The following is a 23491-nucleotide window of genomic DNA, read 5'->3' on the forward strand; positions in this document are numbered from 1 at the left end:
GAGCAACCAATTGGAAGGCTTCGGAAGAATCTTCATAACGTTCTTCCTAGGCAGCAAAATTCAACAACACAAAAGCCATCATTGCCGCTCAACGCCTCACAAGTTTCCAAAGGAAGGTCGAGGAAGACAAAGTCGTGACAACGCAAGCGTCTAATAAGGTGTTGATATTACCATTTTATTCTTGCTACTTATTTCATGTTACAGGTCAACGTGAATAAAATACCGACCACGTAAGCTTGTAAGAATTTGTAGTCCTGCTTACGAGTGAAGCTTGCAGCCTCTGATACGTATCGACAGCGTTTTAACTGCAAGAGCTGAGAGCTATGCGGGCATACAGTGGCCGCCGTTAGGAGATTCCGACAATGCCTGATTCACTCCATTGGAAGCACCCAATCTTTTTCGAAGGACTCTAGAAGAACAGTGGCGAGAAATACCTGAAGGACAGAATGGCGCTGGGTACAAATGCGACGACTCCAAGAGCAACTCCCATCCCAACGATGCCGCCGAAGCCATCGTCGCCACCCCGTGAAAAACTTTGTGGCGTGGCATCAACCGGGGCGGCACAGCCCGGGACCTCGAGATGGTTGCACAGGCGGGGATTTCCATCGAGGATAAAAGTTTCAGTCTGGGGGCCCTGGGGAACGATTCCAGACAGGTTGTTATACGAGACGTTGAGCCGGGTGAGAGTGCCAAGACTCGCAAAGCCGCCCGGAATGCCACCTTGGAGGAGATTGTGCGACATGTCGACCGTGTCCAGATTCCGGATGGTTCCAAAGCCTGTCGGGATTTCTCCTGTGAGAGAATTGTAGGCGAGACCAAGGACTATAAGATCCTCCATCCTGCCAAGTTCGAGCGGTATCTCTCCAGTGAGGTTGTTGTTCGAGACGTCCAAGTAAATGGGGCTGCTGAGATCGAGAGTAACCGGGGGAAAGAAACCGACGTGAGCATCACACCTGGTTCTCGCGGCAAGCAATGCTTCAAAATCCTCCAGCGCAATTCCCTGGACTCCGAAAACTCCACTCGCTCCAGTGCAGGATGGAAGATTCAGCGCCGGTATCACGAACCTCAACTCTCCCAAGTTTCTCTCTACTTGAGGTACCAGTGTCAGGACGCTACTCGAGCTTTTGCCGATGCGAGCAGGGATTTTTCCACTCAGCAAGTTGCCGGCAAAGTCTATCACCAGCAAATTCTCGCACTGCTCGAGCTCCGATGGAATCTCTCCTTGCAGGCGATTGTCTCTTAGCTGGAGTATGGTCATCCTGTGGAGGCGTCCCAGCGCAGCAGGTATCTCACCACTAAGCCTGTTGTTGCTCAAGCTCAACCATTGCAGGTCTTGCAGGTCGGAGAGCTGTGATGGAACCTCTCCCTCGAAACGATTGAAACTCAGCATCAAGTTGACCAGGTTTTTGCATTTGGCCAAAGCGGATGGTATTTGTCCTTCGAAGCTATTCGCCCAGAGGATCAGGTGCCTGAGCTGCGGATGGTTTTCGCATAGGCTGCTGGGGAGTTCTCCGGCAAGCGTGTTGAAGCTCACGTCCAGCATCTTCAAACGAGCACACCTTTGGAGGGAGGCAAACACATTGTGCTCACCATCCAGGCGATTGTTCTGTAGTAGCAAACTTTCCAGGCTTGAGTTGGAGCTGCAAAGCTGCTGGTTTCCTATGGTGGTGAGATTGTTGGAGCTGAGATCCATGTACCTCGTGAGCACTCCAATATGCGCTGGAACCTCACCCGTGAATTTGTTGTAGGCGGCATCGATCCTCTCAACGACGGGAAAGAAAGTGCTCAAGCTGGAGTTGTGCGAGCGCTGGCTTGCTCCAAACAGCGAGAAGAAATCCCCGGAGAAGGCGTTGCGAGCGATAGCGAGAACTTTCAGTGAGGTACATCTGCTTTCGGGAGCGAATAACTCTCCCGATATCTGGTTGAACGAGATGTTGATACTAATCAGGTTTTTGCAGCCGGGGAAAACGATCTGAGAGAGATTGTTGCTGGACAGGAAGACCTCTCGAAGATCAACGCAAGTGGAGAGGACCCTGTTAGGAAACTCGCCGACGAGCCGGTTGTTTGAGACGTCCAAGAGCGTCAAGTTGCAAGACTCTCCCGAGAGAAGAGGGGCAAGGCATGCATATTATCGCCAGTGAGCTCGTTGGAAGAAAGGTTGAGAGCTCGGATCGTCCCGCCGCAGCTCTCGAGGATCTCAAGCAGAAGATTATCATCGCCAGTGAGACTGTTTCGAGACAAGTCGAGAGCTTCCAGGTTGCAACTTCGCAGCGAACGGTTGGTGGACGATCCGGTGAAATTGCTCTGAGAGATGTGGAGCTTCTCTAGATGGGACAGGTCTTGGATCGCATCGAGCAAAGCAGGCCTGGGCAGTGATAGTGACTGAAGATCAAGTCCAGTGATCCGGCCCGAGCTGGAGCAATTGACTCCATGCCAGTGACACGAATCTACACCAGAACTCGTGTTCCAGGTACCGAGTGTGGATAATGGATCGCTCACCTGGTTCTTGAAGCTCAAGAGCGTTGCACGATCTTCTTCTTTTGCAGCTGCCAGTGACAGAAGCACGAGAATTGTGAGCAACATTCTCCCTTCAGTCGAGTTTCGTGTTTAGGTTGCAACCGAGTGAAGTGACTGACCCCAGTCAAATTTGTTTCTTTTATCAGCCACATAATCCTCATCGCTTTTGGGTGACTGCTCGTGCTCAGCCAGTCAAAAAGTGAAGTCATTTTTTTTTTCAAAAGTCCGTGTTCCATTATTTTGCAAGATCACAAATGAATCATTTGCTTTGCCCATAGATACATGCTTTGTTAAGAAGAGAGGATGTGGATCATATCCTCTGGAGAGCAGATCTGCAATGACAACATGACTTACGAGGTATGTGCATTAGTTCTCGTGCGACAAGAGAGAAATCTTTTCAGGAGCTTCTCGCGCTTGAAGAGAGGATGGGGTTCGTTAGCTCATGGATTACAAAAGTGTGGCATGTTTGCACGGGATGCCGAGCTCCAGTGTAATCTCTTCTCGGAGTTTTCTTGGAGGGAATTTTGCAATAAGGAGGAAGAACTGGGCGAGTTCGATTGCAGTCTCACGTAGATTGTATCAAGCAGTGGCTTGGAGTGCCCAATCTGCAAAGTCTAACAATCGTGGCATTCAGAAATTGATGGAATGCTAGACAATCTTTTCCATTTCGCATGGACCCTGTGATAGGGCGATTTGCGGGACAACATGAAACGAATATGAATCTCAGGGATTTTTCTCTCTCTGAGGTTTGTGTGTGATTACTACCTGGCTGCCACGGCAAAAGTTTTGCGACCAGTGGAAATAATTGTGAAATGTCCCTGCTAGCACCAAGTTGTAAGCTATCCCAATCGCGGACACGAATACGTCGACGTGACGAGAGATTCATGGCTGGGGAGAATGAGCGATCTCGCTTCCTCCACGCTAAAGGCAGGCGTGTCAGGCGAATCTTTCCGAACATTGTGGAAGATCCTTTAAAAAATATATATTTGAGATTCCTTCTTCTTCTTTGCGTCCTGGCGATGGAGATCCACTCGCGGATGTGCGTGGCCAAGTCCGACGTCCCCGCCTCCGTCCCTCGCGTGGTGCTCCTCTCGCCGCTCGACCTCTTCCACACCAGCCAGATGCCCATCGTCCTCTTCTACGAGAACGCCCCCGCCGGGGCGGCGGCGCGCATCGAATCGGGGCTGGCAACCGTGCTGGATCACTACCCGGAGCTCGCTGGACGGATCGGGCGCGACGAGCTGGGCCGCCACTGCATCCATCTCAACAACGAAGGCGCGATCTTCGTCGAGGCGGTATGCGCGTCCGAGGAGCTGGCTCCCTTCCTGGACAAGCGCGGGAACGACGTCAAGGATCTCGTCGGCTCGTCGACGCTGGAGCTGGGCGATGGGATGAACCGCGTGCCGCTCATCATCCAGGTGACGCGCTTCGCTTGCGGGGGGCTGGCCCTCAGCTGGGAGGGACACCACCGCGTGTGCGATGGCTCCGCCCACACGCAGTTCTTGCTCAACTGGGCATATGCTGCAAGAACCGGATCCCTCACTCCAGGATTCGTCCCGCTCATCCACGACCGATCTTTCTTGTTTCCCAGAAATCCCCCGGTCGTGGAGGATCCACTAGTAAAGTTCATCCACAAGAAAATGTCGCGCACCACCGTCCCGGGGCAAGAGGTCCTCACTCTCACGTCAAACCTGACGAGCAAGCAGATCTCCCACCTCAAATCTCTCTGCGGGAACAAATACACCACCTACGAAACACTGAGTGCGCACTTCTGGAGGTGCATGACCGCAGCCAGGAACTTCGAAGACCGGAGCACTCTGGTCGGGCATTTTTGTCCTGCGAATGGTCGTTCCATCCTCAATGCCCCGCCCGGGTTTTTTGGTAACGCCATTTACCTCACTTTTGTCCAGACGAGCGCCGCGGATCTGCTGGATGGATCGCTGGAGCACGCCGCGGGGCTCATCCGGCAGGCCGTCAAGCGCGCCAGCAACCGTGTGTTCCTCGAGTCGGTGATCGACTACCTGGCGCTGGAGCAAGCGAGTGAAGATGCCCAGCCGCCGCAGCCCGAGGCCAAGGACCAGAGCTGGATCCCAAATGTCATGATCCCGTGCTGGTCGAAGTTTCCATTATATGAGGTTGACTTTGGGTTTGGCAATCCATTCCGGTTCTCCACTGTGAATATGGGGATTGAGGGGGCGTTCACGATTGGGCCACCGCGCAAGGAGGGAATCACGGAGGTGCTCATCAATGTGCGCAAGGAGCACGCCCAGAGCTTGCTCACTCACCTTGGCAACTGTACTCAGGGATATTTCTAGATTTAAACGTTGCTTGATAGATTTATTTTTCTACAGAGTCAATATGTTAACTACTCGTCAGGATCCAGATTCTTAGTGGCCACTTTTTAGCTTTGAAGTACTAATCAGTTCAAAATTACTTATTCCATAGCAGTTTCTTTGCCTTTAGCAGTTGTTGATTTGGGACTATGACGGAGACAACATTGTTGTCTTATGTTACCACATGTGATCTAAACCACCAGAAACAAAATCTTATTTGGAATCACTATATCAAGCTTAAGTGAGTTGAAATGATTTATGGCTTGTTAGTTACAACCATTTCTCATGAGCTATCTAACATTAGATTCCAATTTATTAGATCCTTCTTGGGCTGGCATGTTAACAAGCTGGAGATCAAACAAATTTTTGGCTTGACCAATCTCTACTTAATTGAGGTAGGTGTTTTGAATTTTACCTTGGCAGTATGGAATTTACCACCAAAACCAGCAAGAATTGCATACTAAAACACCTTTTTTTTACCTGACATTTCATGACAGAGTGCTTTTGCTTGATTCATACGTCTCACCATTTCCATCGATTGAATGCAACACAACATTCAAAGGCTGAAAAAAGGCCTCGTGGCTGGTCCTAGAAACTATTCTAAGAATATAAATGTTTTATATTTGTAAAGCCCTAATACCATATTTAAATTTTTAACTAATTAGTTTTCAAGAGTATGGCTATATATAATGTACCTTTCATAGCACAAAAATGGCCTACAATGTCCACACAACACTGTCAATATTGGAGCTACTCTTTGATTGTGATGGAGTTGAGATAATTTATATCACTGAATGGTCATAGTGATATATATCTTAAAATTCTTCTTTAATTATAAATGTTTCTCCCTTCACAACTTATGATAAAGATAAGAATTTAGTATTTGTATTTGGGAGTAAAAGAATTCTTACTTAAATAGGCATTCTGAAGTTTTCTAGTGAGGACATCCTTGTGTCAAGTGTTAAAATCTTTATTGCTTCTTTTATTTATTTATTTATTTTAGCAGTGAGTTCTCTGATGCAGAACATCATTGCCAGTATTGAGAGGCATAAACTAATCAAGAAATTTACCAAATTAATTAACAACTAAAATATCAGATGCCTTCATCAATATGGAAAATATCAACAAGATTTTAAGTATTCTTATAATTTTTTTATTAATTTATAAGTGTTTTATGCTGAACATAGAAACTAAACATAATGCTCTCTAACATATAAAATGATCTAAACCTTTTTTTCTTGCAAAATTATTTAAGCTTGGCTGGATAAATCATAAGTTAAAATAGTATATACTAATGTTGCTACAATGTAATACACATAAATGTTTTATATTTTAAGAGTTTGTTATAAGAAAAGAATGAAAATAAAAAATCTAAATTTAATAGAAAGAATGAGGGAATAAACAAAGTAGAACAATTTTGAACACAAATAAGGAAGGATTCTGCCAACCCTTTACCTACTAATGTGAGTTTTAACTAGATTCAGTCCCAATTGAATAGTTCAGATGTGATTCATATTTACTTGTAATATAATACATGTATATTCATACACATAAAATATGTTATTAATATTTAGGATAATTAAGAAGTGAACACAGTAATATTGTTATTCAAGCTTCGCATTGCAAAAGCTCAATAATATTATTTGTAAGTTATAATTTAGATAGCTAGTCGGCTCGCCATCGCTCGAGTTTTGGGATCTGGAGGCTGATAATCTTATCTAATCATCGTGGTCTGGTCAAAATTCTTTCTGAGACACCATTTCGGAATTCCACTAGCCTTGGGCAGCGCTCTTCCAGCAGCTGCCATGGTGAGCTTAACAATGATTTCACACCTTAAACGCAATTCGAGAGAGGAAAATGTAGTTGTAAAGCCAGCCTGCCAGCTTGGCCCTAGCAAAACGAAAATCGAGAATGTACATGTCACTGTGGTACTTCCTGTGAGGAATCACGTTGAAGAGCCTCCAATCGTGAAGGATCTTTATGCTGTGGCGATAAGAATGATAAAACAGGCAAAAACTGTAGCTTTGGAGGTCAAGAAACCTGGCTATGAAACGATCTGCTAAGTCCAAGAACTTAGAAAAGAAAAGAAAAGAAAAGTGCATGATAAGCGCAGTATTTTAAAAACGAGCAAAGCAGGCTCACCGACTCCTAACATTTTTTTTTTGACTTGTCGAGTTCTAGCAGGTAAACGCTACACACTATCCATCAATACTTCCAAGTATCTGCTCAAAAGACAAAATCATTATTTGGTGATGATCGGTCCTATTGAGGTGTCAAGAAATTAAAAGCGATCGATCCCTTGTATGTCTTCACTGGAGAGTTCAAGGTAGATGCTGTCCTCGCAGAATTCTTCCTAGTTTCCCTCCTGTACACTTCTAAATTCCATCGAACATTTGATCAGTCAATGATCTTAATAATTATAAACATCTTCAATTTACATTGGACAAAAGGTCCTCACGAATTCGTTCATGCTCTCGTAAGACGACCCTCCCGGCTCCATCGCCGCCGCCACCACTCCCTTCATCTCCATCGCCCTTTTCCTCATCGCGGCTCCCTCCTCCCCCGCCAGTAGCCCCTCGATCGCCGCCGCAATACCCCGCTCGTTCACGTCGCAATCCGGCCCGTGCCCGACCTCCACACCGATCCCCCACTTGTGCGTCATGAGCAGGCTGTTCATGTTTTGCTCTGCGCCAAACGCCCAGCACAGCGTCGGCACCCCAGCGCACAGCGCCTCCAGCGTCGAGTTCCACCCGCAGTGCGTAAAGAAGCCGCCGATGGATGGATGATCCAGGATAGCTCTCTGGGGAGCCCAATCCACGACAAGCCCCTGCCCAGCCAGCCTCCTCTTCACCGAGTCGTAGAACTCGTCCTCGGCCTCGGGTACCACCTTTCTCATGCTCCACACAAACGCCCGCTTGCTCGACTCCAGCCCGGCGACCAGCTTCTCAAACTGGTGGAGCGGGAGGATGGATTCCGTCCCAAACGCGATGTAGAGCACCGAGAGCGGTGGCTTTCCATCCAGCCAGTGGATGACCGGGTGATCCACCGCGTCCTCAAGGACCTCGGGCGGGATGAGGGGGCCGACTGGGAAGTAGCGCTGGAGCTGGCTGCGCTGGACGGCCACCACCTCGGCCTCGATCTCCTCGACGGTATTGGCCAGGAATCCCTGCGCTCGCGATGAGTTCTCGAAGCAAGCGATCGCGAACGGAGAGAAATCGTGGTCGACGCCGTAGAAGCAGAGTGGTAGCCGGGTGGTGGCGAGCGGCACCGGCATTCCGGGCAGGACCGAGACGATCTCGTCCTTGTGTGGGCTCGCTGCAAGCAAGCCGAGGTTAGTCAACGGCCCGAGTTTTAGTCAATGAGAAGTGTTGACTTAACTGTGGACTGGGATGTGGCCCGTGGATATGAGCAGTGGGACGCTGGCGAAGATGCTCTCGCTCAGAGTGGCGGCGGTCCAGAACACCACCCGTGGAATATGGAGCTCGTCGGCGGTGTCCTGGCACTTGACGAAGCAATCCGAGATGAGGAGGCTGGGCTTCGTGACCTTCCCATTCTCTGCTGGGACTGCTGCTTGATCTAGATCTAGCTTGAACTCCTCCCGGATCACCTGGGTCAGCGCCGCGATGGGCTGCGAGGGGTTGTCGCCGCGCAGTGGCTCCGGGAATGGGACGAGGCGGATGCTGGCGCGAGCGGTGTCGAAACCGGGGGACTTGAGCACCCGGCGTTGGGCGACGGGGAGGTGCTCGTGGAAGACAATGATAGTTACCTCGACTGCCCGGTGGGCGAGCTGCCGGGCGAGCTCTAGCGCCGGGTTGAGGTGCCCGAATCCAGTCGCCGGCACCAGCACTACGGTGTGGTGGCGCTGCTTGGTGGGAGCCATCGTTTTCCCTCGATTCCAAGATACTTTTAACAAATGTTCTTAGGGTTTGCGAGTAATTGGAGCTTGCATTGCTTTCACGATACTGCTGTGGCTCTCTTGTTGCCACGCAGCCCATGAAACTATCACGCAAGTTTGAGCTATCTCTGATTTGGAAATCCTACTTCCTCGGTAACTACTTGAGGATGGACATCGCCCCACACTATCATACCACAAAGTCTCCACCTCCAGTGCGAGGAAATAGAAAGCGATCATCGGGGGTCCCAAAGGTATTATTGCAAGACCTAAAACTCGTTTTCAAGAAATGATGCAACACTATAGACTAGGCCATGTTCACGGAATCAATTGAAGGCCAGAAAACAAAGAGCGCACCTGGCTGGTTGGAACGCTGTTGCTCTCAAACGATCCCGATTTTATAGAAAAATATTATAGCGCTAAATGTTGTTGTATCTGATGGAAGGCATGAATGAAGACTTTTTGTCAGCAGCCAAACTGATGCCTGGTGGTGGCATTTGGACAAACCAACACGCATTCGAATCAATGTTACTTGGAAAGCGATCTCGTGATCCGTCTGACACAAATCAAATAAACAAATCAATGCTTCCAGCTTTCCTGGAGACGTTGCCTGCTGCGCGTTGTTAAAAAAGTAAAAGTTCCGGCAGTGGCCCATACGTTACTTGCTTGACCTCTCACGTATCATTCATTCCTGTTGTGTTCACATCGTTTCGCAGTGCCTGGGCTCCGTACGTCAAGATCATTTTCTTATTACTGAGTAACAAATAGAACAAGAACAAGAACAAGAACACAAGAACAAGAACAAAAACAAGAACAAGAACAAGAATAATAATAATAATAATAACATAAAGACGATCAAAATGAAAGAAAACAATACATGATACAAGCAAGACTCAAGAGCGAGAGAGTCCGCTTAGTTGCCGAGGTGAGCGAGCAGGCTCTGGGCGTGCTCCTTGCGCACATTGATGAGCACCTCCGTGATCCCGTCCTTGCGCGGCGGCCCAATCGTGAACACCCCCTCGATCCCCACATTCACGGTGGAGAACCGGAACGGATCGCCAAACCCAAAGTCAACCTCATACAGCGGAAACCTCGACCAGCACGGGATCATGACATTCGGGATCCAGCTCTGGTCCTTGGCCTCGGCCTGCGGCGGCCGATCATCCTCGCCCGCCTGCTCCAGCGCAAGGTAGTCAATCACCGACTCGAGAAACACCCGGTTGCTGGCGCGCTTGACGGCCTGCCGGATGAGCCCCGCGGCGTGCTCCAGTGATCCATCCAGCAGATCCGCGGCGCTCGTCTGCACGAAGGTGTGGTAAATGGCGTTGCCAAAAAACCCGGGCGGGGCATTGAGGATGGAACGACCATTCGCGGGACAAAAATGCCCGACCAGAGTGCTCCGGTCTTCGAAGTCCCTGGCCGCGGTCATGCACCTCCAGAAGTGCGCGCTCAAAGTCTCGTAGGTGGTGTATTTGTTCCCGCAGAGAGATTTGAGGTGGGAGATCTGCTTGCTCGTCAAGTTTTCCGTGAGAGTGAGGACCTCTTGCCCCGGGACGGTGGTGCGCGACATGGGCTTGTGGACGAACTCCACTAGTGGATCCTCCACGACCGGGGGATCTCTGGGAGACAAGAAAGATCGGTCGTGGATGAGCGGGACGAATCCTGGAGTGAGGGATCCGGTTCTTGCAGCAGATGCCCAGTTGAGCAAGAACTGCGTGTGGGCGGAGCCATCGCACACGCGGTGGTGTCCCTCCCAGCTGAGGGCCAGCCCCCCGCAAGCGAAGCGCGTCACCTGGATGATGAGCGGCACGCGGTTCATCCCATCGCCCAGCTCCAGCGTCGACGAGCCGACGAGATCCTTGACGTCGTTGCCGCGCTTGTCCAGGAAGGGAGCCAGCTCGGAGGAGCACACCGCCTCGACGAAGATCGCGCCTTCGTTGTTGAGATGGATGCAGTGGCGGCCCAGCTCGTCGCGCCCGATCCGCCCCGCCAGCTCCGGGAAGTGATCCAGCACGGTTGCGAGCCCCGACTCGATGCGCGCGGCTGCTCCGGCGGGGGCGTTCTCGTAGAAGAGGACGATGGGCATCTGGCTGGTGTGGAAGAGGTCGAGCGGCGTGAGGAGGACCAGCGGAGGGGCGGTGGCGGGGACGGACTTGGCCACGCACATCCGCGAGTGGATCTCCATTGCCAAGAAACGATCGCAAAGAAGAAGACGATCGAGAAGAAGAAGTAATCGCTCTCTCGCTCGCGCTCCAAGATCTACAAAGAAGAAAGCTCTCGGGGAGAGGAAGAGATTATATGGGTGTTTCTTAAGCTAACTCAAAGGGTGGCTATGGTTCTTCCACAATGCTTGGATTGTTTCGGAGGGGGAGATTCTACTGTGTCGTGCCCGCCTGACACAGCCATTATTTGCGCCTGGCGTCTCGCGACTTGCGTGGAGGACGAGTGATCTCTCGCTCTCGCGGTCACGCGCGAGCGATGGATCTCTCGCCACGTCTACGTATTCGTACCCACTCCCTACGTAGACCATACGCTCCAACTTGCCTGGACGCTTGATTCGAATCTTTAGAAGTTTCCTCGCGTGGGCAAATCGCCACCGTTGGTCCTGAGCGATCCATGAAAGCGAAATGGAAAGACTACTAGCATAACGCTTGGATCCCACCAACTTTCTCTTGTCACATTGCTGTGACTTTGCAGATTGGGCAGAAGTTCTTGCGTACAAGCCACTGCTTGATACAGTTTACGTGGAACTTGTGACCGCAATCGATCTCGCCCAGATCCTCGCCATTCCAAAAGTCCTCCTGGAAAACAATGCCTCAAACTCTTAGTCAAAGTTCTTTACCTGGCAGATGCTACACTTGTGCTCGCCATCCCGAGAACTTCCACACTTTAGTAAGCTACGAGCTATCGATTTTTCGCTCAATCCAGTGCTCACCACCCCCATCCTCTCGAGAAGCTCCTGCAAAGATATTTCTCTGGACGGCCCAATGAAACGAAGATATTTCTCTGGATGGCGAAACGAAGCCTGCGTAGTTTCCAGGAGTTTCTCTCACCTTTAAAGTCTATTATTGACTTCGGAAAACAAAGATAGTCTCGAGAATTCCTGCTTTAAAATGCCATTGAAAGAAAAGTCTAGAGTTTATTCTTTCTAAAAACTAGGATGTGTGTGGAATGAAAGAACAAGGACGTGAAACTCACAAGTTGACGTGCGCGAAATCACGACACTGCTGTGGCCTTGCAGATCGGGCATAAGTTCTTATGTCCAAGCCACTGCTTGATACAACCGATGTGGAACTTGTGACCACACTCGATCCGCCCCAGCTGCTCGCCATTGCGATACTCCTCCTGGAAGCGAGAGCCAAACGTTTAGATCTCCTGTTCCAGAATCGCAGTTTTTTTCACCTGGCAAATGCTACACTTGAGCTCCCCATCCTGCCCGCACCCGGCAAACAGCGTACTGAATCGACACTTTTGCAATCCATGCGCTATCCTCTCCTCGCTCACTCCAATGCTTACGTTTCCCATCTTCTCTTCGAGAGCGAGGAGCTCCTGCGAGCCGAGTTTCTTCCAGTTTAGAACTTCCTTTTTGTGAAAACTCGGAGCTTACTTCGTAGGTCATGTTATCGACGTCCATCCTCCAGTCGCTGTGGCGATCGTGGACCGCCATCCCGCCAAACAAGACGGTGGCTTCCAGCATCAACAGCTGCTGCAAAAAATCATCTTAGGCCTATAGAACCTAGACTGCCAAAAACAGCTTTCCCTCACCTCATGCGTCAACTCCTCGTCGTTTTCAACCCGCTCCAACGCCAATAGGATCTGGATAGCAAGTTCCCGAAGAAGTGATCAACAGAGGAAGCTTTCTCTTTTTTACCTTCGCGAGGCCTTCCGCCATGAGCCGGGGACGATGGTACTCCCACCCAGAAGCCATTGTTGGTGTCGACCACTGATTGTTGTCACCGCTCGAGGAAACTTGGCCACCTTGTTGGCGAAACGAGCTCGAGGACGAGGGCGTCGCCGCTGCTTCCAGTGCCGCCGAGAGCAACGAGGATGGCGGAGCTTGCACTGGATTCGAGCTCGAAGCAGCAAGGTGGCGGGAGCCTCTCTCATGGCCACCAATCGGCCTCGGAGATGGCGATCTTCGACCGCTTCCAAAACAGTTCGAGATGTTCCGTTTTGTAAAGGCCTGGCTGCTCGATTCCGGCGTTTCTCTGGAATCCCTTCTCGCAAATGTCGATCGTTCCGGAGGATGCAGCGCACTCCTCACGCTCCTCGGGACCGTTTCGGCCGAGCTGCTTGGATCATAATTACGACTCCGGCCACGCGTGTCGACAGTGCCACCAGCCGGCCTTCTTGTGAGTGAGCTCGCGGAACTTAGTAACCGATCGTGGTCCGGCGCGGTTGAGTCTCTTGACAAACGCAGTGGCGACGAGGAAGAGGAGGCCCCGCCTTCTGGAGCATCGGCATTCCTCCTGGAAACCTTTAGCCTCTGCCCGTCTATCGAAGTTGACGACCTTCGCAAGTTATGAAGTCCTCTTTGGTTTCTTAGAGCTTGCTCTTCCGCCATCTTTGCCTTGCCGGAGCCGCCACTTCCAGTGCTTGTGCTGCCGCGAACAAACGAAGAGCTCTTTCGCTTGCAACTCAAGCTTCTCATGCTCGTCCCTGCCCCCAAAACGTTCGGGTAGGAGGCTCCTTCCAGCAGCGACAGATCAAAGACTTGCTCGTCCTCGTCGGAAAGGCTGGCGGCCGCGTGATCTTCTCTTTCACGGGCCAGTTCGTTGTTTATGATGCGAATTCCTTTCCCCCGCTCGGAGTTTATCTTGCCCGTTTCCATCCTCCTCCGTGAGTTCGATGACCCCGCTGTGTTGTCTCTAAGAAACTCCATCCTGTTGGATGCTCGTCTTGATCGGGAGCTGGGAAAGCACGAGACCTCCGTCATTCCCAGCCTTGATGCGAGGTTCCTCCCATGGCTACTACTGGGCTCTACAGACCTTGGTAATTGCGATTCATCCAAGCTCTTCATCAATTGCCCTGTATTCCATCGCCTTTGCTGCCTTGACCTCTCCATTCTTTCGGGTTCTAACTCAAGGGAATTGTAGCTCCTGAAACAAACGCGAGATCATCAAAGAAGGAAAAAAAAAAAAAAAAACGAGAAAAAGAAAAACACAAAGGTGATTTTACCTCTAGCCGACAAGATCCTCCACGCGCAATCCGTGAGCTTCCATCATCCCTGCCGTGTAGACTGAGACGATCCCTCACATTTGCCACACCGATGCATCAAATCTTTCGTACTGGCGGCGGACGGAAAATCTTCCTTGAATCTTCCGCGACAGGCGATTACGAGCAAAGGGAGGGAGGGAGAGAGAGAGGAGGAGACCTAGAATCGTATTTCACCGGCGACGATGTCCCCAACCAGCGCTAGCGCAGCGCCATAGCCGAGCTCCACTCCATCCAATCCCTCGCGCGGTGCCCTGGCCGGATCACTCGAGACGCTCCTCTTCTCTCTCACCTTCTTTTTTGGCGTCTTTCATTCTTTTATTCCCACCCATACATTGTTAAACCCGAGCCTTCGTACGCCAACACCAAAAGAAAATAAAATAGAATATGCCCGTAATAGTTAACCTCAAAACTGCCGTAAAATAGAGCTCGCGATTGTTACCGTCGGATAGGCGGCAAGAGATCCCAGCCGTCCACGAGAGAAGCTTTAGACTTTTCCACTCCAGGCAATTATTCGCGGCAACAATGCAATGCTCTCCCCCGTAGCAATCAATGGACACAAGCACCACCACCACTTCCAAGCAAAGCAAGCCAAATTCCAATCTTTTCAATCCGGCACAAACCAAGGAGTATCAAGCACACTGTTCTTTAGAGATTTCTCCATAGTTTATAGTTTTTGCGTCCACCGAGAGCTTCGAGACTATATCTCGCCACGAAAGGAATCCACAAAGAGAAGACTTTAAACTCAAAACAATGAATGCTTCAACCATACAGCTACCTACGAACCCAACCGAGCAAGCAAAGCCACAAGCATACAAGCCCAGAGAGCCAAGTTTTTCTTTTTTTCTCTCTTCTTCGAGTCACCAAACACGACGAACAAGGGAAGAAACAAGCACTGTTGCTTGCTTGCAAGGTTGCTAGGCCAGCAGCGGATCAAACTGACGCATCGAAGCATTAAAACAAAACAATCCCTGTCTCGAAACTTAAAGACAAAAGCTCTGAAAGGGAAGGAAACGCACCGGTTTAAATCTTTGCGTGAGTTTGGAAAAACCAATCTCTCTTATCCCGCGGCCGCTTCCGTAAGGCTCACAGAGGAGCATCCAATCGTGGCATCGACAGCGACGCCTCCTAGAAAAATGTAACAGTTAGTGCCTCAGCATCACGCCTAAGTGTGGAAAGCTCACAGCGCGTTTACTTCGGGGTTGAGACGTCACTCTTGCTCACCAAGGCGCGGCTTTGGCTTGCATCACAACGACGTAGATGTTGGAGGAGTGGGACGAGAGTAATGAAAAGCTCAACTTCGCGATGGTCTGTCCATTCACCCATCCCGTGTCCATTCATTCTCCAAGTATATTTCAAACCAGCACCTCTGAAAAGAGGAAAGTGCCGGCCAGCCTCTTACAGTTCATCCTGCACGAAGTGACAACAGCGTTAGCAAGGTTGAATAGGAGCCTTTTGCAAAAAAGAAGATGCTCACATGATAATCATCGTCGTCATCATCCTGCGGCCAGGAAATGGAAAAAAGCAAAACCACGACGTGTAAATGTAGAGCACCACACGGAAAGGAAAAGAATCACTACGAACCAGTCGATGTCTTCTTCTCATCCGATCCCTCATGCGCTCCTTGCGCCTGTAGTGGTAGTCGTCGTCGTGTCTCGATCTTCTACGGTCCCTTTCAGCTCTGTGCGCCGCCGCCTCTTTCTAGATTCACGATGTAAAACCGTCATCTACGATGATGCAAAAGTCTGTACCTCCTCTTGTTCCTGTCTCCGCTTCTCAGATTCATCAAAAGCCTCTTTCTCCAACTGCAAAATGCAGCAAGTTTAAGGAGAATCATGAGTGTGATAACTTACATCCTTGTTGGCACCCCACGTAGCTTCTGCCACCGATCGGGCATATTCAGGATCATCACATACAAGGATATTGTCGAAGAGAGTTCCGGATTTCACCTGTCAATGCGCTTAGCGTTCCTTCGTTAAATGAGATAATTGTGCTTTTACCTGCCAAAGTTCTATACCGATGTACTTGAGATTCGGAAACACATACAAGTCGGGATCGTCCTCAAATTCTGCCGAATGAACAGCAATAAGAACAATAAAGTCAAGACGAGAGAATACCTGGATTGTCAGCCCATGGCGACCATTTTCCTTTATAGTTGGGATTTTTTATTTTCTGAAATGAATGGCTTCAATAAACGCATTTCAGGGGGAAAAAGAAAGATAATACCTTCGGTTTCCATGGTCCTCTATAAGCAGGATTAGGCACGTTTGGTACTTTCCACACTCCATGTTCATCTTCATCCCAGTTGTCAGGCTGTTGAAACCAAAAGACAAGGATCAAAAAAAGAATTGCAAGGAAATTAAAACCTTTGTCGAGTCTGGGTCTGGAATTTCTGCTGGAATGGAGTCGTACCCCTGCATTACAACCAAGCATATATTCTCAAGATCGCGAGAAGAAGAATAAATACCTCTGGCTTTTTGTCATCTGGATCCACAAGATACTCTTTATCCTCCCAATCGGCAGGCTGAAAAAATGCAAAGAGCAAAGCGTAACAAATTTAAAAACGAAAGTCACACCAACCTTTTTAGCGTTTGGATCTTTGATCCGCTTTGGAGGTAGCATATCCCAGTCGGTATAGAGACTGCCCGAATCCCTCTCTCTGTTGTCGACGAGGATGCTGTAAGTCGCGTCTGGACGAATTATCAACGTATAAACGTGAGTGAGCTGGTCCGTCTCGCAAGGAACTTCCTTCCGAATCGGATAGTTCTGGCTCTTATACTGCAAAATCGTGTGGATCTTCTTTGTTTGAGTTCCACAAATGTCGGGACCAAACATTATGCTGCAAAGAAAAAGGAAGAGAGAAAAACGTTAGAGAGGAATTCAACTCTATAATCTCAACCTGTAAGGTGTATCTCCACTAAATCGCTTTTGATTCATGTAGCCACTGAGCAACTTGATGTATCCCCCGCCACACTCGATCTTTTGTTCGTGCTTGACGGAGTACTGAATCACAAGCGTCTTTCCTTTCGTATTGAGCACCGGGAACTGAGCCGAGATAGCGAAGTAACGAGAATCTGGATATGTCTGGATACCTGTGAAAACCAAACGGAAATATCACCACCCTTAGATCAAGCGCAAGCTTACATGGAAGAATGCGTACCCTTGTCATCAGGATCACCGTGCCATTTCCCGGCCGTGTGCCGCCAGTTCCCGGCTAGACCATCCGAGCGCTTCCAATCGGATTGCACCCAGCTATGCTCCCATCCATCTGGAAGAACACACACGAGACCACGCCACACACAGTGTGTCAGGGTCAGCGAGGAGAATAAGGGATTCACCAAAATCTATGAAACATTTCGAGCAATGCTGCTGCCATACCGTCGAATCGCTCCTCAAAGAAGATTTCCGCGGCGCCCGGAAGAGAAAACGCGAGGATCACCGCGAACAGTCCCGGCAGGAGAGTGGCCGCGAGCTTGAAAATCCTCATATTTCCCTGCCGATCCAGCGGATTACGCTGAAATGCAGCCCAGCCGCGGATCTACACAAGACGATCGTCGCAAAAGAATGATCGTTGCGGAAGAAATAGCCTACCTTGCCTGGAGCCCAGAGGCCTATGATCGAACCCTCGTCTACACGGCAATATCGTCCGGGAGACGCTTGACCGTTGACGGACGAGAGAGTCAACAAGAGTCAAGTCATCCTCTTAGAATATCCTCGTAGGGTTTATGGCTTGCTTAGGATTCAAAGAGAGCGCCAGTGCCAATCGCCTCGACTGGATCCATGGCGTCCGTCCAAGATTGCGGATCAGCTGCGTGGTAAGCCGAATAATCGATCGGTCGAGGCCCGGGCGCCTACATTTTTTCTATCTATTGATGGATTTGTCTTGTAGAGAAGCAGCGATGCGTGGTCGGCTTTCGAGCAGAAGCAAAGGGATTTAGCGAGGCAGCGCATTTCGATTCGCAGGCTTGCTCCCAGCGGCTACGTGCTCAAGGATGGAGATGAGAAGCCGCGCAACATTCTGGAAGAGATTATTTGGTACAAAGAGACAGAGGTTGCCGAGGCAAGTTGTTTTTCTTTCTCTTATTCTTTTGTGGATGGATCACACTAGATTTTTCCTTTGCAGATGAAGAAAAAGCTGCCATTGTATGAGATGAAACAAAAGCTTCCTCCGATCGATGGACCGGCTCGAGACTTTGTGAAAGTCTTGAAAGATCGAGCAGCGGAAACTGGACTCCCGGCGTTGATTGCTGAGGTGAAGAAGGCTTCTCCAAGTCGAGGGGTGATTCAACCCGACTTTGATCCGGTATAGTTTACTTGGCGGATTTTTTCTTCATTTTCTCGTTTCTGAAGTATCAAGTTCTCTTCTTGTTTCAGGTTCGTATTGCAAAGGCATACGAGAATGGCGGAGCTTCTTGCTTGAGCGTGCTCACGGATTCAAAATATTTCCAGGCATGCTAGCGTTTATGATTTTCTTAACATGAGATTTATATTGAGATTTTCAGGGGAGCTTCGAGAACTTAAGCTTGATTCGGGCAGCTCAAGTTCAGGCAAGAAATACTACTTGACTTTGAGCGTTTTTTTATTTTTGTTTGCTGATAATTTTCCTTGTAGTGTCCCCTGCTGTGTAAGGAGTTTATCATTGATCCATGGCAAATATATTACGCTCGTGCAAAGGGAGCCGACGCGGTTCTTTTGATCGCGTCTGTCTTAACCGACGACGAGTTACGTTCCTTGATGAGAGTTGTGAAACAAAACGGCATGTCGGCTCTGGTTGAGGTGAGAAAGCTGGCTCACACCTGGATCTTCACTCGGGTTTTTTCTAGGTTCACAATGGAACAGAGATGGACCGTGTTTTGGAGCTACCTGGAATAGAGCTCATTGGTATCAACAATAGAAATCTTGGTAAGCGTGATTCGAGTTGCCAGCAATCTAACTGTGAGGGAAGAAACACGCAGAAACTTTCAAAGTGGACATTAACAACACCGTGAAGCTCCTCACCACCGCAAGGATGGATATAATCCATGCTTTGGGAATCATGGTTAGTCTATTTCCTTGGGAATGCTTGGGAATTCTCACAGAAAACATCTACAAAACCTTTCTCTGTGCTAGGTGGTGGGAGAATCCGGGCTCTTCACTCCAGAAGACATAGCAGTCGTTCAAAAAGCTGGAGTCCGCGCGGTGCGTACCATAGCTAGATAGCTTTTCTTGTATTGATTCTCAGACTTTTCTTCTCAGGTTTTGGTTGGCGAATCTCTGGTAAAACAAAATGATCCGGCAGCTGGGATCGCTGGTCTTTATGGAAGAGATATCTCCAAAGCAAAATCAAAGGCTTCTTGATCGGTAAGTCTCAAGCTCTCTCAAGCTTTCGCATGGAAATCTATGATCATGTATCCATGGACTTATATTCACCATCTCCATTTCCCAAGGCACTGTTCTCGCGGCGTACAGCGATGCTAATAAACAAAGCGTGGTTTTTCCCGGGCATGGAATATGCGGTTTTTGAAAATTGAATATGGGTTTAGGTTAGAGGTTCCACGTGGCAGATTTTAGAGCAAGCATTTTCCCCGGCTACACATTTTCCCCGGCTATGGCGGCCGCTCTAGTGCCTCGTCCTCTCCTTGCGCCTTCTCCCGCTTCTTCTTGCCAGGTCCAAACCCTAGGGTGTGTTAGCGGCGCCTGCTTGTCTCTCCGGCATCATCAGTCTCATCTCCATCAGCAATGGCGGATGCGCGCGCCCAGAGGACCGACGCCGCATTGGAGGATCTTTCGCGTCTTCGCTGAATCCACAGAGGCGGCGGTCGATTCGGATGCGTCTGTGGCGGCCGCGGACGATTCACAGGTCAGATCTTTTCACTTTGTGGCGTGAGGCCTGGATTGTTTGAAGATCCTGGCGAATGTAGGTTGAGCCAGAGACAGCGAAAGAAGAGGAGTCTGGGGGAGCAGCGCAAGAAGAACAAACGGAAGCAGAGAAGCTCGTCATGATGCTCAAGGTTTGTAGAGTTTGTTCTTAAAGTTTTCACGAGAGGTGTCTTGTGGCACACAGGCCGAAGGCTCCATGCCCGACGTATCGATTCCAATCGTCCAAAGCTCTTTAGAGGTATGCCATCTTCGATCTCCATTTACAATCTTTGCTTATATTTTTCTCTTCTCGTGCCAGGCAATGGAAGACGTTAGTGATGTGAGGATAACTACATTCGAAGGTTTGACGTCCATTTCGGTAAGCGGGGCTTCTTCTCTCTTTTTTTGTTTTTTATATCGCTCGAAAGCCTCACCGGGTTCCCAACCCTCCATTTTCAGCTCACTAAGAAGACAATCATCCAGGCAACAAATGTTGCGTCGGAGATCGTAGATACAATGGAAAAAGCAGGCTTTAGGATGCACACCTTGAACTTGGCAATTGACGATGAGGACTGACGCTTCCTTTCCAGGTTCTTTTGGTTTCTAGTTCTTGTAAATTCACAAGAAACCAGGGTCGTCTCTCAGTTCTCCCAGCAAGAGAGATTTTTTGTCTTGAGAATCCAAGCTTGGGTTCCTTACAAGTTTTGAGCAAGTTTTAATTTGGTTGACGTTCAAGTTATAGCCATGAAGCACTGTCGCTAGTTTCTTTTCTACGCGTTTTAACATGCTAACGTCTCTTATTATTTGTCCGAAGAAGTCTAATCTGATGTGTAAGTGTGGTTTCATTTTGCTTTGACACTAACTATCGCTCGGTTTTTTTTGTAGAAAGCTATAGAATCTGTGAGAGTTTGGTGACAGTAACAGGGAGACCTTTCCGCATTTTCACAGTTCCAAAATAAACAGCTTCGTCGTCTTCAGCAGGGTGCAACCTAGAAAAGAGCAGGTTTGTTAGCGTTTCTTAAATGTAGTTTTCCTGTTTCTTACGAGTATTTGGTTAGGATAAAATGCAGCAAAAGCGCGATCTCCAGTCTAGCTAGCTCAGATCCGGTACAAAATCTTGGGCCGCCACTAAAAGGAGTGAAGTACTTAACGCTTTGAGTCTGCAGCAAAGTTATGAGCCTGCTTCAGGTTAAGTTTTGTGTTTACCTTCCAGCGCCAGGGGTTGAACTCTAATGGTTCTGCGTAAAGTTTTGGATTGAGATGTATCGTGGTCCAACTGGAAACCACTTTCCAGCCCTTCGGTATCACATATCCTTCTATGAAGTTTCACGCTCAGGAAGTAAGACCAAATTTATATTCTGTCTGGGCTCTCACCTTCAGTTTGAACGTCTTGCAGAGCTATCCTATGGGCAGATGTTAGCACGTTAGTGAGCCTCAGTGTCTCGTTTATAACCTGCTAATCTCTACAGTTAAAAACAGCTTCGGACTGTGCGACTTACGTGTTGAGTGAAGGTCATTTGAAGGTAATCATTCCATTCTAGTGGTTCGTCTGGACTCCTTTTGTTCCTTCGAATCTCAAGATGTTCTTCCTAAATGTATGGTTTGCAGGATATTGATGCTAAATATGAGCAGCGTACCTGCAGCTGATTTAGCGCTTGTGGATTAGCCAGAAGGTATTTGATCGCCATGGTCATTGCTGTCGCTGTTGTATCGTGTGCTGCAAAGAGCATGAACACGATGAAGTCGCTTATCTGTTCCAAGGTGAGATTCTTTCCATTGTCATCCTGTAGCAATTGTTGAAGGAAATCTTTGCGAGCTGTGCAAGGCTTTGTCGTTCTCTCCGCGACCATTTGCTCGACGAGCCTCACGATGTTTTGCCGTCCCTGTCACTCCAAAATAGTACAAGATTCTTCATTCAACAGGATCCAACTGAACCTTCATGGCTGTCCAGTACCGAGTTCCCGGGATTCTCAAAGGTATTGTCAAGCCGTACACCAAGTTGAAAAAGTCCTCCTTTATGGTTTTTGTGTTCTCTGCTCCAGGATCCATGCCCAGGACGTGACCAACAATACAGTCGAATGACAGCTGATCACAGAGCAAGCGATCGTCAAAGCCTGGATCCTTCTCTTCATTCTTACCGATTGTGCTTCGTCCTGGATCTTAACAACTCGTCCCTCCCAAGTTGACAAGAGACTGATCACTCGCGCTTGAATTGTTTGCAGGAAATTGTCCTTGAGGCTCTGGGCTTGCATGAAGCTCACCGTCAAAGCTCGCATCCTCTTGTGGAGCTCGCCGCTGGCCTGCACCATCGAGAACTTGCCGAGGACGCGATCAACGCCAGCGGGATAGGAGCTCTGGAACAATTTCCCTTCGTTGGCGAGGACAAACCTGTTAAAGTCCGGATCAGTCGTCACGATCGTGGGACACCCGAACAGGTGCGTCTTGAAGATACTCCCGTACCTGCAAGACAAAGCTTTCCTCTTTTCAGGACGCTAAAGAACAAAGTTCCTCAAATCCAGCAACAGACCGTGCGACTCTTTTCGCAATAAAAGGCTGAGGCACTCCGATCGGCCTGGTTGCGAGATACTCTAGAGTCTCGCCGACGAGAGGCCAGCCCATTCGTCCCGGTGGCAAATTCATGAATGGTGGCAGCATTAATCTCCAGACGAGCGCCAGGAAAACACACAAAGCAGCCATTGCTAGAATCCAGCTCAAGGTCAGTGCTTCCATTTCTTTTCTTTGTTCCTTCTTTCTTTTTGCTAGAAGACTTTGAGAGCTTTGAACTTGCAGCGAGAGCTTTAAGCTCGATTATTGGAAAGGAGAGAAAAGAGCGTGAGGAACTAGGTAAATTATTTGTCCACAGCCCAAAGAAAAAATTATGAAAAGGACGTTCGTTCTTTGTCGCGCTGCTCGGATTTATCCGCGCCTCGGATAAATCCGATAGTGTACGGTAGCTCTTTCGTTTTTTCCTACCTTTTCTGGCCCGCCAAAGTGACCGCTACGATCCCGCCACGTGGACGGCGGGAGACACATTCCGTTACGTAATCGCGCTCCATCGGGCGGTGGGATTAGGATCTATCCACACTTGAACGTATTCTAGGTAGTGAAGTTTTGTGCGCGCTATTCCTTGTTCGAGAAGGGTTTGGGAATGGCGAGCGCCAGCGAGCTCGATCCGACGCCCCGGTGCTAGCTCTTGGAATCGGGAGCGGCGAGGCGCTCTACATTCCGCGGCGCGGCGGCGGTGGCGGCGTCGGCGGCGGCGCGGGGATTTCATCCGGTACGTCTTCCTGCCCGCATTCTCGGGCTACCGCGCATAAATGCTGACGCTCCGGCTGTGGATTTTGGAGGCAGGCGATTTCTTTTATCCCCGGAGCGCTGGCATCGCGTGTTTTGTTGCTTGTGCGGGGTCCAACGTCGCTAGCGCGGCCTCTCTTTTTGCCAGAAACAATGCTGTCCCCCTCGTGACAGAGCCAGGTACACAAATTGGAGATCTAAATTTTAGATTTTAGCTTGCAATGGCTGGGGGCGATTAAAGAATCCTTCGCCAAAGTCAAGTTGGGAGGGAGATAAAATATATGGACAGCTTTCCTCGGAGACGAGCGCACAGGCTACAAGCATCATCCAATCTTTTTCCGTGGCTCCTTCGACGAAGAAGCACAGCGCAGAAGTTTGGTGGGTTTGGGAATCTAGAACACTT

The 23491-nt window shown here is 49.3% G+C and overlaps 8 protein-coding genes across 14 annotated transcripts; 3 read left to right on the top strand and 5 right to left on the bottom strand.

Annotated features, from left to right (window-relative positions):
• Window positions 1-409: 409 nt before the first annotated feature.
• On the bottom strand, window positions 410-3475 carry LOC112348386 (receptor-like protein kinase BRI1-like 3). Its single transcript, XM_024680769.1, has 3 exons — window positions 3283-3475; window positions 2126-2546; window positions 410-2033 (listed from the first exon to the last, which is right to left on the bottom strand). The coding sequence occupies exons 1-3, from the start codon at window positions 3473-3475 to the stop codon at window positions 410-412; spliced, it is 2238 nt and encodes a 745-aa protein (XP_024536537.1).
• A 117-nt stretch (window positions 3476-3592) lies between these two features.
• LOC9646001 (agmatine hydroxycinnamoyltransferase 1) lies at window positions 3593-4867 on the top strand. Its single transcript, XM_002975812.2, has one exon. It carries the CDS (start codon window positions 3639-3641, stop codon window positions 4830-4832), a length of 1194 nt encoding a protein of 397 aa, XP_002975858.2. The 5' UTR covers window positions 3593-3638; the 3' UTR covers window positions 4833-4867.
• A 2363-nt stretch (window positions 4868-7230) lies between these two features.
• On the bottom strand, window positions 7231-8889 carry LOC9645610 (anthocyanidin 3-O-glucosyltransferase 7). Its single transcript, XM_002975992.2, has 2 exons — window positions 8229-8889; window positions 7231-8165 (listed from the first exon to the last, which is right to left on the bottom strand). The coding sequence occupies exons 1-2, from the start codon at window positions 8728-8730 to the stop codon at window positions 7285-7287; spliced, it is 1383 nt and encodes a 460-aa protein (XP_002976038.2). The 5' UTR covers window positions 8731-8889; the 3' UTR covers window positions 7231-7284.
• Window positions 8890-9471: 582 nt separating this feature from the next.
• On the bottom strand, window positions 9472-11149 carry LOC9646002 (agmatine hydroxycinnamoyltransferase 1). Its single transcript, XM_002975993.2, has one exon. It carries the CDS (start codon window positions 10925-10927, stop codon window positions 9656-9658), a length of 1272 nt encoding a protein of 423 aa, XP_002976039.2. The 5' UTR covers window positions 10928-11149; the 3' UTR covers window positions 9472-9655.
• Window positions 11150-11832: 683 nt separating this feature from the next.
• Window positions 11833-17580, bottom strand: LOC9646004 (calreticulin). 5 transcript variants are annotated; one of them, XM_002975995.2, is made up of 16 exons: window positions 17548-17580; window positions 17335-17494; window positions 17117-17224; window positions 16856-17048; window positions 16537-16795; window positions 16424-16480; window positions 16323-16370; window positions 16183-16269; window positions 16074-16128; window positions 15957-16024; window positions 15810-15905; window positions 15708-15761; window positions 15541-15657; window positions 15434-15457; window positions 15141-15366; window positions 14832-15084 (listed from the first exon to the last, which is right to left on the bottom strand). In XM_002975995.2, the coding sequence occupies exons 2-15, from the start codon at window positions 17441-17443 to the stop codon at window positions 15355-15357; spliced, it is 1287 nt and encodes a 428-aa protein (XP_002976041.2). In that variant the 5' UTR covers window positions 17444-17494; window positions 17548-17580; the 3' UTR covers window positions 14832-15084; window positions 15141-15354. The 5 variants fall into 5 exon arrangements, with proteins under 5 accessions (XP_024536609.1, XP_024536610.1, XP_002976040.2 ...); XM_024680843.1 differs by lacking the exons at window positions 17335-17494; window positions 17548-17580 and having other exon boundaries at window positions 17101-17224; XM_024680841.1 differs by lacking the exons at window positions 15434-15457; window positions 15541-15657; window positions 15708-15761; ... (9 more) ...; window positions 17335-17494; window positions 17548-17580 and adding exons at window positions 11833-12087; window positions 12145-12291; window positions 12350-12448; window positions 12508-12558; window positions 12614-13841 and having other exon boundaries at window positions 13921-14894; window positions 14976-15084; window positions 15141-15350.
• A 120-nt stretch (window positions 17581-17700) lies between these two features.
• LOC9646005 (indole-3-glycerol phosphate synthase) lies at window positions 17701-19445 on the top strand. Of its 2 annotated transcripts, XM_024680845.1 has the most exons (11): window positions 17701-17771; window positions 17854-18016; window positions 18080-18259; window positions 18331-18405; window positions 18459-18503; window positions 18568-18732; window positions 18780-18858; window positions 18912-18994; window positions 19066-19134; window positions 19192-19296; window positions 19383-19445. In XM_024680845.1, exons 1-10 carry the CDS (start codon window positions 17737-17739, stop codon window positions 19291-19293), a joined length of 996 nt encoding a protein of 331 aa, XP_024536613.1. In that variant the 5' UTR covers window positions 17701-17736; the 3' UTR covers window positions 19294-19296; window positions 19383-19445. The 2 variants fall into 2 exon arrangements, with proteins under 2 accessions (XP_024536613.1, XP_024536612.1); XM_024680844.1 differs by having other exon boundaries at window positions 19192-19440.
• Window positions 19446-19480: 35 nt separating this feature from the next.
• Window positions 19481-22693, top strand: LOC112348421. Of its 2 annotated transcripts, none has more exons than XM_024680847.1 (10): window positions 19481-19795; window positions 19857-19946; window positions 20000-20053; window positions 20114-20173; window positions 20254-20797; window positions 20853-21133; window positions 21191-21555; window positions 21620-21770; window positions 21837-22229; window positions 22283-22693. In XM_024680847.1, the coding sequence occupies exons 1-5, from the start codon at window positions 19544-19546 to the stop codon at window positions 20368-20370; spliced, it is 573 nt and encodes a 190-aa protein (XP_024536615.1). In that variant the 5' UTR covers window positions 19481-19543; the 3' UTR covers window positions 20371-20797; window positions 20853-21133; window positions 21191-21555; window positions 21620-21770; window positions 21837-22229; window positions 22283-22693. The 2 variants fall into 2 exon arrangements, with proteins under 2 accessions (XP_024536615.1, XP_024536614.1); XM_024680846.1 differs by having other exon boundaries at window positions 21191-21317; window positions 21403-21770.
• Window positions 20499-21329, bottom strand: LOC9645611 (cytochrome P450 90A1). The gene is made up of 5 exons (XM_024680849.1): window positions 21294-21329; window positions 21169-21247; window positions 21001-21110; window positions 20839-20954; window positions 20499-20783 (listed from the first exon to the last, which is right to left on the bottom strand). Exons 1-5 carry the CDS (start codon window positions 21309-21311, stop codon window positions 20684-20686), a joined length of 423 nt encoding a protein of 140 aa, XP_024536617.1. The 5' UTR covers window positions 21312-21329; the 3' UTR covers window positions 20499-20683.
• Window positions 22694-23491: the final 798 nt, after the last annotated feature.

The sequence above is a fragment of the Selaginella moellendorffii genome, unplaced genomic scaffold (assembly GCF_000143415.4).
Source record: "Selaginella moellendorffii unplaced genomic scaffold, v1.0 SELMOscaffold_29, whole genome shotgun sequence".
Lineage (NCBI taxonomy): Eukaryota > Viridiplantae > Streptophyta > Lycopodiopsida > Selaginellales > Selaginellaceae > Selaginella > Selaginella moellendorffii.

What these genes read in the sequence shown, in the direction of transcription:
- LOC9646005 (XM_024680845.1), top strand. Translation starts at nt 17,737, where the DNA reads ATGGCGTCCGTCCAAGATTGCGGATCAGCTGCGTG. An exon ending in TTCAACCCGACTTTGATCCG is followed by an intron (nt 18,260 to 18,330) that starts GTATAGTTTACT and finishes TTCTTGTTTCAG; the next exon opens with GTTCGTATTGCAAAGGCATA. An exon ending in CGGATTCAAAATATTTCCAG is followed by an intron (nt 18,406 to 18,458) that starts GCATGCTAGCGT and finishes TGAGATTTTCAG; the next exon opens with GGGAGCTTCGAGAACTTAAG.
- LOC9646004 (XM_024680842.1), bottom strand. Translation starts at nt 13,807, where the DNA reads ATGGAGAGGTCAAGGCAGCAAAGGCGATGGAATACAGGGCAATTGATG. An exon ending in TCGATAACATGACCTACGAA is followed by an intron (nt 12,292 to 12,349) that starts GTAAGCTCCGAG and finishes CTCGGCTCGCAG; the next exon opens with GAGCTCCTCGCTCTCGAAGA. An exon ending in TCAAGTGTAGCATTTGCCAG is followed by an intron (nt 12,088 to 12,144) that starts GTGAAAAAAACT and finishes TCTCGCTTCCAG; the next exon opens with GAGGAGTATCGCAATGGCGA.
- LOC9646002 (XM_002975993.2), bottom strand. Translation starts at nt 10,927, where the DNA reads ATGGAGATCCACTCGCGGATGTGCGTGGCCAAGTCCGTCCCCGCCACC.
- LOC9646001 (XM_002975812.2), top strand. Translation starts at nt 3,639, where the DNA reads ATGCCCATCGTCCTCTTCTACGAGAACGCCCCCGCCGGGGCGGCGGCG.
- LOC112348386 (XM_024680769.1), bottom strand. Translation starts at nt 3,475, where the DNA reads ATGTTCGGAAAGATTCGCCTGACACGCCTGCCTTTAGCGTGGAGGAAG. An exon ending in ACTTTTGCCGTGGCAGCCAG is followed by an intron (nt 2,547 to 3,282) that starts GTAGTAATCACA and finishes TGTCACTGGCAG; the next exon opens with CTGCAAAAGAAGAAGATCGT. An exon ending in GAGCTCACTGGCGATAATAT is followed by an intron (nt 2,034 to 2,125) that starts GCATGCCTTGCC and finishes GTTTCCTAACAG; the next exon opens with GGTCCTCTCCACTTGCGTTG.
- LOC112348421 (XM_024680847.1), top strand. Translation starts at nt 19,544, where the DNA reads ATGGCGGCCGCTCTAGTGCCTCGTCCTCTCCTTGCGCCTTCTCCCGCT. An exon ending in CGGCCGCGGACGATTCACAG is followed by an intron (nt 19,796 to 19,856) that starts GTCAGATCTTTT and finishes TGGCGAATGTAG; the next exon opens with GTTGAGCCAGAGACAGCGAA. An exon ending in TCGTCCAAAGCTCTTTAGAG is followed by an intron (nt 20,054 to 20,113) that starts GTATGCCATCTT and finishes TTCTCGTGCCAG; the next exon opens with GCAATGGAAGACGTTAGTGA.
- LOC9645610 (XM_002975992.2), bottom strand. Translation starts at nt 8,730, where the DNA reads ATGGCTCCCACCAAGCAGCGCCACCACACCGTAGTGCTGGTGCCGGCG. An exon ending in GGGCCACATCCCAGTCCACA is followed by an intron (nt 8,166 to 8,228) that starts GTTAAGTCAACA and finishes GCTTGCTTGCAG; the next exon opens with CGAGCCCACACAAGGACGAG.
- LOC9645611 (XM_024680849.1), bottom strand. An exon ending in TCAACCCCTGGCGCTGGAAG is followed by an intron (nt 20,955 to 21,000) that starts GTAAACACAAAA and finishes ACTTTGCTGCAG; the next exon opens with ACTCAAAGCGTTAAGTACTT. An exon ending in TTTATCCTAACCAAATACTC is followed by an intron (nt 20,784 to 20,838) that starts GTAAGAAACAGG and finishes GCTCTTTTCTAG; the next exon opens with GTTGCACCCTGCTGAAGACG.